Below are 15,163 nucleotides of genomic sequence, written 5' to 3'. Positions count from 1 at the left end.
AAAATCAGAAATATGATGATAAATGAGGTATAAAATAGTTATCATTAATCATTACTAGAGATTAACAAAGCATAGTCAATAATTACATGCTCAGGTATGTATGGAACAACGTAAGGAACCTGTGGAGAGAACAGTGCACAGCTATTTCTGTGTTTGCTCAAATGTAGAGGAGTATTGTCTTTAAAGGCGAAAACTAACATTCCTTTTTGTGACAGTTTGTAGTTTCATGTGATCCCTATGGAGCCATGGATAACTATTCTATGGTAAAAGGAACTGCAGACATTTCTTCTGCTTCATGTCAGAACTTTTCATTAGCAGGAGAAAATCCTTTCCTTATCCAGCCCTCCAGTGTTTTAAAAAATCATGTGTACACACGTAAAAAGGAAAATATTCAAATAGCTAGTAAACAAGTCTTATTTAAAACTAATAATGGAACAGCGCAGAAAAATACATGAATATTTATATCTCACTTCGAATATGCAACAAGTAAAATACAGACTGCAAAATCTCTCTTTTGTGTTCTGACAGATACATAATCCATGTCAAATTCACTTGAAAAGTTTTTATAGACATGCTTAACAGGTTTCTCTGCCTAAAGTCTCTTTCTGGTAGCATGGAAAGAAAATAATTGAATAGAAGAGAAAGGTAACAGTGAGTATAGCTGAAAATTTGTGTTTGGGATGAAACCCAAAAGTAATAAATGGGAAGTTTCTTTAGCTTTTTCTGAAGGGTAATTTGTCTAAAGGCTGGAAATCATGAAGATGATGATACAGAATAGTGTCTGTGTTTTATATGCTTTTGCTCCTAATGGATATGAGATTCAGTCATATTGCTTATGTTTCCCCATTTTAAAAAATAATGCCATCCCTGGTTTCAGAATGCTTGAAGCCTCTCACAGTTACATAGCTGTTATGGGTTTGCGTGGCAAGGTTTTGATAGTGGGAGGGTTATAGAGGTGGCTTCTGTGTGAAGTAGCGAGAAGCTTCCCCCACATCTGATAAAGCCAGTGCCAGTCGGCTCAAAGATGGACCCACCACTGGACAAAGCCAAGCCAATCAGCGACAGTAGCACCTCTGGAATAACACATTTAAGAAGGGGGAAAAAAAGGTGCAGTAAATGACAGTCGAGAGAGAGGAGTGAGATGATGTGAGAGAAACACCTCTTCAACCACCAAGGTCTGTGAAGAAGGAGGAGGAGGGGCTCCAGATGCTGGAACAGAGAGTATTCCCTTACAGCTCGTGATGAAGACCATGGTGAGACAGGCTGTCCCTCTGCAGCCCATAGAGGTCCACGGTGGAGCTGATATCAACCTGTAGCCTGTGAAAGGGACCCCACACTGGAACAGGTGGATGTCTCAAGGAAGATGTGACTCTGTGGGGAACCCACACTGGAGCGGGCTTCTGCCAGGACCTGCGGATCCGTGGAGAGAGGAACCCGTGCTGGAGCAGGTTTTCTGGCAGGGCTGGTGACCGTGTAGGGGACCCACGCTGGAGCAGCCTGTTCCTGAAGGACTACACTCCGTGGAAGGAACCCACGCTGGGGCAGTTCATGAAGAGCTGCAGCCAGTGGGAAGGACGCATGCTGGAGAAGTTTGTGGAGAACTGTTTCCCATGAGAGAGACCTCAGGCTGGAGCAGGGGAAGAGTGTGAGAAGTCCTCCTGCTGAGGAGGAAGGAGTGGCACAGATGTGTGATGAACTGACTGTAACCCCCATTCCCGATCCCTCTGTTCTGTTCGAGGGGAAGTAGGTAGAGAAACGGAAGTGAAGTTGAGCCCAGGAAGAAGGGAAGTTGGGGGGGAAGGTGTTTTAAAATCTAGTTTTATTTCTTCTTAACCTGCTCTGATTTGATGAGTGATAACTTCAACTTTGTTTTCTCCCCAAGTTCAGTCTGTTTTGTCCGTATTGAACAAAAATTTGTCTGTATTGGACAGAATCACAGAATCAAAGAATGGTAGGGGTTGGAAGGGACCTCTGTGGGTCATCTAGTCCAACCCTCCTGCCGAAGAATGGTCACCTACAGCAAGCTGCACAGGACCTTGTCCAGGCGGGTCTTGAATATCTCCAGAGAAGGAGACTCCACAACCTCCCTGGGCAGCCTGTTCCAGTGTTCCATCACCCTCAGAGGGAAGAAATTCTTCCACATATTCAGACGGAACTTCCTGTGCTTCAGTTTGTGCCCATTGCCCCTTGTTCTGTCACTGGGCACCACTGAAAAGAGCTTGGCCCCATCCTCCTGACACCCTCCCTTCAGATATTTGTAAGCATTTATAAGGTCCCCTCGCAGCCTTCTCTTCTTCAGGCTGAACAAGCCCAGCTCTCTCAACCTCTCCTCGTAGGGGAGATTTTCCAGTCCCCTCATCATCCTTGTAGCCCTCTGCTGGACTGTCTCCAGCAGCTCTTCATCATTCCTGAACTGGGGAGCCCAGAACTGGACACAGTACTCCAGATGAGGCCTCACTATGGCAGTGTACAGGGGAAGGAGAACCTCCCTCGTCCTGCTGGCCACACTCTTCTTGATGCACCCCAGGATCCCATTAGCTTTCTTGGCAGCCAGGGCACACTGCTGACTCCTGGTTAACCTGTCGTCCACCAGGACGCCCAGGTCCCTCTCCGCAGAGCTGCTCTCCAGCAGGTCCACCCCAAGCCTGTACTGGTGCATGAGGTTGTTCCTCCCCAGGTGCAGGACCCTGCACTTGCCCTTGTTGAACCTCATCAGGTTCCTCTCTGCCCAACTTTCCAGCCTATCCAGGTCTCACTGAATGGCAGCACAGCCTTCTGGTGTATCTACCACCCCTCCCAGTTTGGTGTCATCAGCAAACTTGCTGAGGGTACATTCTAACTCTTCATCCAGGTCGTCGATGAAGAAGTTAAACAAGGCTGGGCCCAGTACTGACCCCTGGGGGACACCACTTGTTACCAGCCTCCAACTAGAATCAGCGCCGCTGATGACAACAACCTGAGTTCTGCCATTCAGCCAGTTCTCTATCCACTTCACTGACCACTCATCCAGCCCACACTTCCTCAGCTTCCCTAGGAGGATATCATGGGAGACTGTGTCGAAAGCCTTGCTGAAGTCGAGGTAGACAACATCCACGGCTCTCCCTTCGTCTACCCAGCCAGTCATGTCATCGTAGAAAGCTGTTAGATTGGTCAGGCATTGTTTCCCCTTGGTGAATCCATGCTGACTACTCCTGATAACCTTCTTTTCTTCCACTTGCTTCATGATGGCCTCCAGGATAAGCTGCTCCATCATCTTTCCCGGGATGGAGGTGAGGCTGACCGGCCTGTACTTCCCTGGGTCTTCCTTCTTGCACTTTTTGAAGATTGGCATGACATTGGCCTTTCTCCAATCCTCGGGCACCTCTCCTGTCCTCCTGGACCTCTCAAAGATGATGGAGAGTGCCTCAGCAATGACATCCGCCAGCTCCCTCAGCACTCGTGGGTGCATTCCATCGGGGCCCATGGATTTGTGGACATCCAGATCACTTAAGCGATCGCTCACACAGTGCTCCTCGACCAAGGGAAATTCTTCCTCTTTATAGGCTTCCTCTCTTACCTCCGGGGCCTGGGATTCCTGAGGGCCTGCCTTGGCACTGAAGACTGAAGCAAAGAAGGCATTCAGTAGCTCTGCCTTCTCCGCATCGTCCGTCACCAGGACACCCGCCTCGTTCAGCAGCGGTCGCATGTTGTCCCTAGCCTTCTTTTTGCTGCTGATGTAGTTGAAGAAGCCCTTCTTGTTGTTTTTGACATCCTTTGCCAGCTTCAATTCCAGGTGTGCCTTGGCCTTCCTCGTCGCATCCCTGCATGCTCTCACCACGTTTCTGTACTCTTCTTCTTCTGTACTATCTTTCAACAGAGATAGGTGGATATGGGAAAACCTGCTCTAAATAGTTATATTCTTTGAGGCTAATATGACCACAACCATGGGAGGACACTCTATGCAAGTAGCAATGGACTACATAATCCTCACCCTCCTCTTGAAAAATTTGCTGTATGCAAATCCTATAATTATATAGTTACAATTTCAAGTACTCAGAATGAAAATTCTTGCAAAGACTATTCTTAACAAGTTTCTATTTCATTTATTGTAGCTAAAAGGAGTTTTTCATAATACTTAGCTGCTTTTATTTCAGCATATTCAAAGATATCAGATAGTTACATACTTACTTTTCCCTCTAAACAAAAGTACTCATATCAAGAGATAGCATAGTTTTTGTCCTTTATATCATAACATAATTCATCCATATATTATATTTATTTATTAAAGGAAAGTAAAGTAAAAAAAATGTTTTGTATCTTTTGTTATATTTCCATATTTAAATAACACATAAAACTGAATCAGAGTAATTCAAACAATGTTTGTTTTACTGACTTGGTTTTACCTGTTACCCAAAATCAGGTGAAAGGGCTCCTAGCTTTCTACATTCAATTTATTTAGGTAATCTATGGTGGCTATATAAAACAAATATTTCAGTAAGCCAATTTTAGAAACAGCTTCTTCTAATTTTCATATTTGCTCATTTTTGCAGTTTTTTGGTTTTGTTGTTGTTTTGCGATAGACAGACCACCAACAAAGAAGGTAAGAGTAAATTAACAGCAAGAAAGTTGACAATAAAGTTCTGAAGATGATACTAACAGAACAAATTTTCTCAGAACACAATTTCACGTTTTTTTTGTGACTATTTATTGTCCTAAAGAACAAGGATAATACAAGAAGATACAAAGTAAACAATCACAATTTATTGTGATGGATAGCCTTGTTCACTGCCTCTTTGAATTCACCTTAGATTTTGACATTTAAAAAAAAGTGCTACTATTAGATTCTTAGCGAAAATTTATGGTTGATATAAAGACTTAAAGGATAGAATGAGGATAGAAGATAGTCATACATCATAACTGAAGTGAAGCAAATTATACTGAGTTTATTTATATTGCTGATATCTTTAGAATGGAAAACAACTTCTTTCCCAAAGATGAAAGGGTAAGTAAACAGAAGCTGAGATGGTGATGAACACAAGCAAAATGCAACTTGGGCTTAAGAAGAAGCAGACAAATTAGGGGCAACCAAAACAAAACAAAAAAGATTAAAAGGTCAATTCAGCTAGTATTTGAATATGTATATGTATGTGAGTTAAATACCATTACATTTATTTAAAATGTTCAAATGCTGTAAAAATGGATCACGTAATAGTATTACACCAAATGAAACACATGCAGTTTTTTGTGGAGTAACTAGACATAGTCATAACTTACAGTATTTGACAACGATTAGGAAAAATGAAACAAAACCTCCACTTAAAACTTTGAATGATCAGGTCCAAACCTCCTGAATAAGGCAACATTGTTAATGGTAGGTTTCCTTTGGGTAAAATGAATTAAAACATGACTCACAGCCAGAAAGCTTGTAAGTCTGTTACTTAAAAAAAACTGAAACTGTTAAACCACTGTTCCTATAGGCATTCCAGCATGCTTTGTTATTCAAGTAGCTAATGCAAGAAACAAATTTACAAAGAAAATTTTGAATCCTAAAACATGTGAAACCTGCTGACTCTTGGCTTTCTCTAAAACTCTGCCTCCTCTACATTTCAGCACTCTGACTTTGGCAAGACTGCAGCTCTCACAGACAGAATACTGAACCTTGTCTCCTTGTGAAAAGTAAGTGATTCATACTCCCTAAAATGCTTTCTTTCACCTAAATGCCTCATTCTAAGTATGCAGGCACAAATACACACAGAGTTTACATTTATTAAATATTTTGGATTAAGTGGTAGAAATCTGATTTTGTTTTCACAAAAAAATGTCGAAATAAATTTAAATTTATTAATAATAAACACTAAAAAACATTGCAATCTAATTAGAGTCTTCAGGGACTGAATGGCAAAACTAAGGATGAGTATGGATTTAAATGTAAGCTTCAGGCACTATTTTGTACTAATTCGTGCACCTACATGCTGTGTAAAAGACTGGCTTTATAGTAGTAAATTATTATTCACTTAAATCTTGGTTTAAAGTATTGGAAAATAAATGTTAACATTGTTGTTCTGTGCTATACACAACTATACGGTAAGATCTAACTCTGTGTAAGTGTCTGTGTGTATATATTTATTTAAGTGTAAATATAAATAAAGCTGTATATCTTTTTTTCTTCTTTGGGAAAATTGTAAACATAGTTCTAATTTTATTGTAATTTCCAGACTTCTCAACTGAATCTCTTCCGATGGACTGTAACTTTATATTTTATACTTCTGTGATACATTTGCAGATTCTAACTTCATTCATGATATGTTTTCAGGCTTTTTTGTACCACAGCTTTCAATTTTTTCCTTTTATGAATATCCTAAAATTTGAAAGTTGTTTACTGCACTTCAGCAATGCTTACCAGAACTTATTTCAGGTGGCCAGATAAAAGCCAAATGAATGTGAAGAGTACAAATAGTACTCGTTAGTGTTGCAAGAAAATATCTAAAAAGCTATTTAAAATGGAGTGAAATTGTATTCCTACTGGGTCACTTCTGTGGTTTTCAAAAGGATTTTTTTTAGCATTGTCTTTCCGAATGAAGTACTTTTTGGTATGCTGCTTGAATAATCAGTCTAAAACCTACTAATGCATGTTTGAGAATTAGAAATTAACATAGTTGTCTTATCCTTGCAGAAACATAACCTAAACATCATACACCCTGAATGGGAGTGGTACCTGTAGTTGTCTCACCTGTCATCAATGTGTCAGGATTTATATATCTTATCTTACAGAATTAACGGTGAAATGATTTATACCTGCTTAAATGTTTTAAATATTTTTGTAGCACTTCAAGAGTTTTCAAGAAGACTACCATAGTAAAGCACAAAAATTAATTCAAAAATGTTAAAAGAAAAGTTTGTAGTTTTCTGTGTTATCTGCGACTGATGATGTCTTTTGCTTCTGCCATCAGTGGGATATCATCAAGTGATCCAATGAGATACTGAAATAATAAATTAATTTCTAATCTTACCGGCAGTTATAGTTCTGCTGTTGAGCTACACAAGTTGCATTATTTAGGCAAGGCAACAATTCACATGGATTCAGTATTCTCTCACAGAACTTGCCAGTGAATATCGGCAGGCAGATACATGCTACGTCCTATAGAAGAGAAGAAAATTAGAAATAATTATTTATTGTAACCAAGGCAATACAGAATTTAGTATTTATTTCCATTACTACAGAGACCCTACCTAGGTCAGGATCTCATCATATTAAACAGTTTACAAAGACAGAATAAAAAGCAGTCCTAACCCCAAACAGGTTACAAACAAATTTTAGGACTAGCGGAACTTCCAGCGCAGATTGTACCAGAGTTGGGTTTGCTAGCTGGAAATACACCAAGTCTAAATTTGGCTGGCTTTGTGATTTCATAACTGAATCAAGAAGGAGCTTCATAATTCATTTATGGTTTTTCCTCTTTTCTGAATTTGGTCCAGGGTACTATTTGCATCTATAAAATAATAACAGTGCACAAGGTACCTCAGATATCAAAGAGCTTTCACTAACTAGAGTAAGAAATAGTTTGTATGCTTTTTCCCCTTCCATATGAAGCACAGAGACTATACTTCTCAATGATGGTGAAAGACAACTCTTAGTTATTGCAAACTGTAATTCACACAGTAAGAACAGTAAGTTATTTTACAAAACAAAGTTTTTGTTAGACCTTACATTCTCACCCTTATTTTTCTGTAGAGAATAATGTTCTTTATAGGCCTTTTGATGTCAAAAAGTAAAGGAAAAATATACAGGGGTTTATTCCCCCAGTGAAATTGGAAGTGTTGAGGTGTTTCTTCAGAATCAGTCTGAAAGACATGATCAGGGAACCTTATTTTAACATTTGAGAGATTTCTGTATGTGTGAAACAAACTGCTGCATCTGATTGTCTATAGAAATGATGGTACGAAACAGTATGTGCTAGTATATCTACTAGACAAAATATTTAGGCAGATTACATAATTTAGAAATCTATCAATTTGGCAGTTTGGAAGTCTCTTTTCTTCTCTCTCTGTGAGTGAGCATGTATCACTGGCATATGATAACTGAGATTTTAAACTCTTCTTTCATAATATTAGTTCTGTATAATAATTGCTATTTGCCATAGTCATGCTAATGAAAGAACATGGACAATTCAGTCTGAAATATTACCAGATATGATTCCATTATCAAACCTTTGTGATTCTGTATGAATTTATTCTATTTTACAAAAGAAAAAAGAAAGGGAAAAAAAAGGAATAAAAAATAGATACCACAAGAAAAGTAACAATAGGAAACAATTACTAGGTAATCAAGATGACTGATGTATCACATTTTATACCAGATTTTATTAGTGAGAGAAAAAAAAAAGAAAAAATATCAGTAGTTTAAGTGACCTCCAAGCTTCAAGCAACTGAACTGAAAATGTGGAATTTGGGCTTTTTAACCACAGAATTATTAGAAACTACACTTTCAGGTATTGATGTGTTTTTTGTCAGCCCCAAGTATTACGATTGCCTCGGCTAAGAAAAAAAGGAGGGTAATTGTCATAGGCGATTCCTTTCTGAGGGGAACAGAGGGCCCAATATGCCGACCGGACCCATCCCACAGGGAAGTCTGCTGCCTCCCTGGGGCCCGGGTTAGGGATGTTGCGAAGAAACTCCCTGGTCTGGTGTGGCCTTCTGATTATTATCCCCTCTTGGTAATGCAGGTTGACGGGGATGAGATAACAGAGAAAAGTCCCAAGGCCATCAAAAGGGACTTCAGAGCACTGGGTTGAGGGATCAGGGGGGCAGGTGGTGTTTTCCTCCATCCCATCAGTGGCAGGAAACAACACTGAAAGGGGCAGGAAAACTCACCTGGTTAACAGGTGGCTCAGGGACTGGTGCCATCAGTCAAATTTTGGCTTCTTTTATCACGGGGAGGTTTACACAGCACAGGGCCTGCTGGCTACTGGTGCATCACAGCTACCTCAAAGGGGAAAAAGGATTCTTGGCCACGAGCTGGCGGGGGTTATTGAGAGGGCTTTAAACTAGGTTTGAAGGGGGAAGGGGACATCGTCCAGATCACTAGGGACGAGCCCAGGCTTGGTGTGCCAGGGTCAGGAGTGAGATTGACAGCCCACTCAAGTGTGTCTAAACCAATGCACGTAGCATGGGCAATAAACAGGAGGAGCTGGAAGCCATTATACAGCAGGACAGCTACGACTTGGTTGCCATCACAGAAACGTGGTGGGACAACTCGCATGACTGGCATGTGGTCATGGATGGCTACAGACTCTTTAGGAAAGACAGACCAACAAGGAGAGGTGGGGGAGTTGCTCTATATGTCAGGGAGCAACTGGAATGCATTGAGCTTGGCCTGGGGGCAGATGAAGAACGAGTTGAGAGCTTGTGGGTTAGAATTAAGGGACAGCCTCACACGGGTGATATTACGGTGGGTGTGTACTACAGGCCACCTGACCAGGAGGAGGAGGTTGATGAGGCCTTCTACAAGCAGCTGCAAGCAGCCTCAAAGTCACAGGCCCTGGTTCTCATGGGGGACTTCAACCACCCTGACATCAGCTGGGAAGACCATACAGCTAGGCATTAGAAATCCAGGAGGTTCCTACAGAGCATCGATGATAACATTCTGATGCAAGTGGTGGAGGAACCAAAAAGGAAAGGCGCTCTGCTGGACCTTGTATTAACAAACAAGGAGGGACTGGTGGAGGATGTGAAGGCTGGAGATAGACTCGGCTGCAGTGACCATGAAATGGTCGAGTTCACGATCCTGCGTGGAGGAAGCAGGGAGATAAACAGGATCAAAACCTTGGACGTCAGGAGGGCTGACTTTGCCCTCTTCAAGGAGCTACTGGGAGGAATCCCGTGGGCCAGGGCTCTCAAAGGCAGGGGGTCCAAGAGTGCTGCTTGCTGTTTATAAAAATAACTTCTTCCATGCTCAGAGGCGTTGCATCCCCCTGAGAAAGAAATCAAGCAAAGGAGGCAGGAGACCTGCATGGTTAAACAAGGAGCTTCTAGCAGAGCTCAGGTGGAAGAGAGAGGTCCATGGAATGTGGAAAGAGGGACAGGCTACTTGGGAAGAGTACAGAAATAATGTCAGAGAATGCAGAGATGCAACGAGGAAGGCCAAAGCCCACCTGGAATTGAAGCTGGCAAGGGATGTCAAAAACAACAAGAAGGGCTTCTTCAACTACATCAGCAGCAAAAGGAAGGCTAGGGACTATGTGGGGTGGCTGCTGAATGAGGCGGGTGTCCTGGTGACGGACGATGCAGAGAAGGCAGAGCTACTGAATGCCTTCTTTGCTTCAGTCTTCAGTGCCAAGGCAGGCCCTCAGGAATCTCAGGCCCCGGAGGTAAGAGAGGAAGCCTACAGAGAGGATGACTTTCCCTTGGTCGAGGAGGACTGTGTGAGAGATCGCTTAAGTGATCTGGATGTCCACAAATCCATGGGCCCCGATGGAATGCACCCACGAGTGCTGAGGGAGCTTGCGGATGTCATTGCTGAGCCACTCTCCAACATCTTTGAGAGGTCCAGGAGGACTGGAGAGGTGCCTGAGGACTGGAGAAAGGCCTATGTCATTCCAATCTTCAAAAAGTGCAAGAAGGAGGACCCAGGGAACTACAGGCCGGTCAGCCTCACCTCCATCCCGGGAAAGGTGATGGATCAGCTCATCCTGGAGGTCATCAACAAGCAAGTGGAGGAAAAGAAGGTTATCAAGAGTAGTCAGCATGGATTCACCAAGGGGAAATCATGCCTGACCAATCTGATAGCTTTCTACGATGTCATGACTGGCTGGGTAGACGAAGGGAGAGCCGTGGATGTTGTCTACCTCGACTTCAGCAAGGCTTTCGACACAGTCTCCCATGATATCCTCCTAGGGAAGCTGAGGAAGTGTGGGCTGGATGAGTGGTCGGTGAGGTGGATTGAAAACTGGCTGAATGGCAGAACTCAGAGTGTTGTCATCAGCGGCGCTGATTCTAGTTGGAGGCTGGTAACTAGTGGTGTCCCCCAGGGGTCAGTACTGGGCCCAGTCTTGTTTAACTTCTTCATCGACGACCTGGATGAAGAGTTAGAATGTACCCTCAGCAAGTTTGCTGATGACACCAAACTGGGAGGGGTGGTAGATACACCAGAAGGCTGTGCTGCCATTCAGTGAGACCTGGATAGGCTGGAAAGTTGGGCAGAGAGGAACCTGATGAGGTTCAACAAAGGAAAATGCACCTGGGGAGAAACAACCCCATGTATCAGTACAGGTTTGGGGTGTACCTGCTGGAGAGCAGCTCTGTGTAGAGGGACCTGGGTGTCCTGGTGGATGACAGGTTAACCATAAGCCAGCAGTGTGCCCTGGCTGCAAGAAGGCCAATGGGATCCTCGGGTGCATCAAGAGGAGTGTGGCCAGCAGGTCGAGGGAGGTTCTCCTTCCCCTCTACACTGCCCTAGTGAGGCCTCATCTGGAGTACTGTGTCCAGTTCTGGGCTCCCCACTTCAAGAAGATAAGGAGCTACTGGAGACAGTCCAGCGGAGGGCTACAAGGATGATGAGGGGACTGGAACATCTCCCCTACGAGGAGAGGCTGAGGGAGCTGGGCTTGTTCAGCCTGAAGAAGAGAAGGCTGAGAGGGGACCTAATATATACTTACAAATATCTGAAGGGTGGGTGCAAGGAGTGTGGGGCCAGACTCTTTTCAGTAGTGCCCAGCGACAGGCCAAGGGGCAATGGGCACAAACTGAAGCACAGAAAGTTCCATCTGAACACGAGGAAGAACTTCTTCCCTCTGAGGGTGACAGAGCACTGGAACAGGCTGCCCAGGGAGGTTGTGGATTCTTCTTCTCTGGAGATATTCAAGACCCACCTGGACAAGGTCCTCTACCGCCTTCTGTAGGTGACCCTGCTTCGGCAGGAGGGTTGGACTTGATGACCCACAGAGGTCCCTTCCAACCCCTACCATTCTGTGATTCTGTGATTCTGTGATTCATGAAGCATGCAAATCTAATTTAAAGAGTTACATTAGAATTAATTGTTTTGACACTTTCATGGAACCGATCCTTCTGGAAATTATGTCAAGGCATATGGATGACATGGAGGTGATTAGAAACAGTCAACATGGTTTCACAAAGGCAAAATCATGCCTGACTACTCTAGTGGCTTTCTACGATGGAGTGACTCTGTTGATGGATAAAGGAAAAGCAAACCCTTATATCTCCCTTGATTTCTGCAGGGCCTTTGACATCATCCCACACAAAATCACTGTAGCCAAATGGGAGAGATACGGGTTTGATGGATGGACTATTTGATGGATAAGGAATTGGCTGAATGGCTGTGTCCAAAGGGTTGCAATCAACAGCTCAATGTCCAAATGGAGATCAGTAACAAGTGATATCCCTGAGGGCCCTGTACAGGGACCAATGCTGTTCAATATCTTTATTAATAACATAGACAGTGGGATAGAGGGCTCGCTGAACAAGTTTGTGGATACCAAGCTGAGTGGTGCAGTTGATTTATTAAAGCGAAGGGATGCCATCCAGAGGGAACTTGGCAGGTTTGAGCAGTGGGCCTATGTGAATCTTATGAAGTTCAAAAAAGACAAACGCAAGGTCTTGCACGTGGGTCAGGGCAGTCATCAGTATCAGCAGAGACTGGGTGATGAACGGATTAAAAGCAGTCTTGTGGACAAGATTTGGTGATATTGGTGTATGAAAAATTGAATATGCACCGGCCGTGTATACTTGCAGCCCAGAAAGCCAGTTATATCCTTGGCTGCATCAAAAGTGTTTTGGCCAGCAGGTCAAGGGAAGTGACTCTCCCACTCTACTCTACTCTCATGAAGCCCTACCTGTAGTACTGTGTGCAGCCTGGGAATCCTCCACAAGAAAGATATGGACCTGCTAGAGCGAGTCCAGAAGAGTTCCATAAAAATGGCTATAGCAAAAGGCTTTGGGATTGTTCAGCCTGGAGAAGAGAAGGCTCTGGGGAAACCTCATTGTGGCCTTTCAATATATAAAGGAGGCTTATAAGAAAGATGGAAAAAGACTTTCTACCAATGCCTTTACTGACAGGACAAGGGGAAAAGGTTTTAAATTAAAAGAGGGTAGGTTTAGATTGGGTATATGGAATTAATTTTGTATTATAAGGGTGGTGAGATTGTGGAATAAGTTGCCTAGAGAAGTTGTGGATGCCATATCACTGGAAGTGTTCAAGGTCAGGTTGGACAGGGCTTTGAGCAATCTTATCTAATAGAAGATGTCCCCGCCCACAGAAGGAAGGATAGAACTAGATGAACTTTGAAGATGCTTTCCAATCCAAATCAGTCTATGGTTCTGTGATTCTATGATTCTATGTTCAAATAGGGATCTCTGAAGTTTATACTTACATTTGGCAAATCAATACATGTACCTCTGTTCTGACAAGGTCTTGAAAAACATTCATCTATATCAATTTCACAATTGTGACCAAGAAAACCAGAAGGACAATCACAAACGTATCCAGACTGATTACAAAGACATTTGCCCCCATTCAGGCATGGCTGAGACGCACAAGGATCACCAGGTTCCTCACAAAATGGACCTAAAAGAAATAAGCATAATAAATTAGGGAGTGTTTGAGTGAATTATGCTTCTTGATATGCTGCTCATAAATATTACCTTGTCACTATGTTGTGTTTCCCTATTATTTCTCATCAATTCTATTTTTTCAGTTTTAGGAGGGATTGAGAGGCTTGTATTTATTGTGTTTTTCTTAAATTGTCTGTACTCTAAAGATCTGTTTACTGACTGGGACAACTGCAAATTATCACTATTTAAAAGGCAAAGAACTTAAAATATTTCTGTATGTTTTGATTATTTTGGTGAATAAACATAGTAGAAATATGTGGGACTGAGTAAACTCATCTGTAGCAAAGGGAGGATAAGACTGGAAGCATGATCCCTGGAGACACTGAAGAGTCATTAAACAACTTTCGCAGCAGTTATTGTCAAAGGAGCTTGTTCTCCTTCCTGTTTATAGATCCAGCCAGTAGTGAAGCTGAATGGACTCTCATTGGATGCACACACAATCACGTGTGCACACATACACACACAGACACAGTGACCACGTGGATCAACATGGAAAGCAATGTCTTTCCAGGCACCACATAAATACAAACAACACTCGTGCTTGTGAATACCTACGATGGCTCAAAATTCTTCCCCCTCTCTGGCTAGTCAGTATTGATATTGAAACTCACCAGCAAACATACACAATCCCTCACTTTCTAAGCATGTGAATAAACCCTCATTAATGTATCCCTCAAATATTAGCACAGGTTTTAACTCTGTCTGATATCCATACATGGATCCTTGATCTCTTGCCAACTTTCTGGCTCAGACCTTGGGTCATTCCAGATGTGGGTATCATTCTAGTTGCTGGCTAGTTCAGTTTAACCCCTGCCTGCTGGGAAGGAAGATAACACAGAAATACTAAAGAGATGAGACTGCAGTGATCAGATGCAGGGCTCAGCCAGACAAGCGTAATGAGCTGCAGCCCACTTACACTCAGCCAGTCCTTTTATCACCTTTTATCTGCATTTTCCCATATTTTTACTTCTCCCTTCTGCCTTGATCCCTACCTTTCTTCATCCTTTTATCCTCCCAGATAAACAACCCTTATCCAAGTGTTTGTGCCCATTTGCCCAAATTTAGTCAACTCCATACACGAATTTGGTATTTCTGATATGGTTAACTAGATAATCTTGGCATTCTGTGCGATTACTGTTGACCTTGCAACAAAATAATCCCTGACAATTCCCAAATTTCCCCATTCCAATTATCTGTGAAGTTGTCCTGTCTCTCAGAAAATACTCCCTTAACCGTCTGTGGAATCCAGTCATTGCTCATGGTGTTATCTGTAACTTCTGTCAGCCCTTCAGTTATTTGTGAAGTTCAGCAACTTCTCTTGTTATGCCCAGTTGTTTCCCATGTTCTGTTCAGTTATTGTGACTCCACTCAGGGATTTATTAATCTGTCTGCATATCTCAACAGTTATAAGGTGCCTAAGAATTTTAGACAATAAACTCCTTTTAATTGTGCAACATCAAAGATACAGCAGAATTATAACAGCTAAGAATTTCTAGCAAATATGATTTTTTACATATCCTGTACTTTGGTACTCTGATTTAAAACATCTTCCTAACAC

At 42.6% G+C, this 15,163-nt stretch overlaps 1 protein-coding gene across 1 annotated transcript in view; it reads right to left on the bottom strand.

The window, feature by feature from the left end:
* EYS (eyes shut homolog) overlaps window positions 1-15,163 on the bottom strand; it is a 966,530-nt gene that overhangs the window by 889,209 nt on the left and 62,158 nt on the right. The window contains exons 4-5 of the mRNA XM_075414597.1: window positions 13,365-13,558; window positions 6,990-7,117 (exon numbers count right to left, since the gene is read on the bottom strand). Of these exons, the coding sequence (XP_075270712.1) occupies window positions 6,990-7,117; window positions 13,365-13,558 (322 nt within the window). The remainder of the gene's footprint in view (window positions 1-6,989; window positions 7,118-13,364; window positions 13,559-15,163) is intronic.

Source organism: Opisthocomus hoazin, chromosome 2 (assembly GCF_030867145.1).
Source record: "Opisthocomus hoazin isolate bOpiHoa1 chromosome 2, bOpiHoa1.hap1, whole genome shotgun sequence".
Classification (NCBI taxonomy): domain Eukaryota; kingdom Metazoa; phylum Chordata; class Aves; order Opisthocomiformes; family Opisthocomidae; genus Opisthocomus; species Opisthocomus hoazin.
Note: the sequence above shows the minus strand (reverse complement) of the source record. Positions and strands in the feature narration are given on the sequence as shown.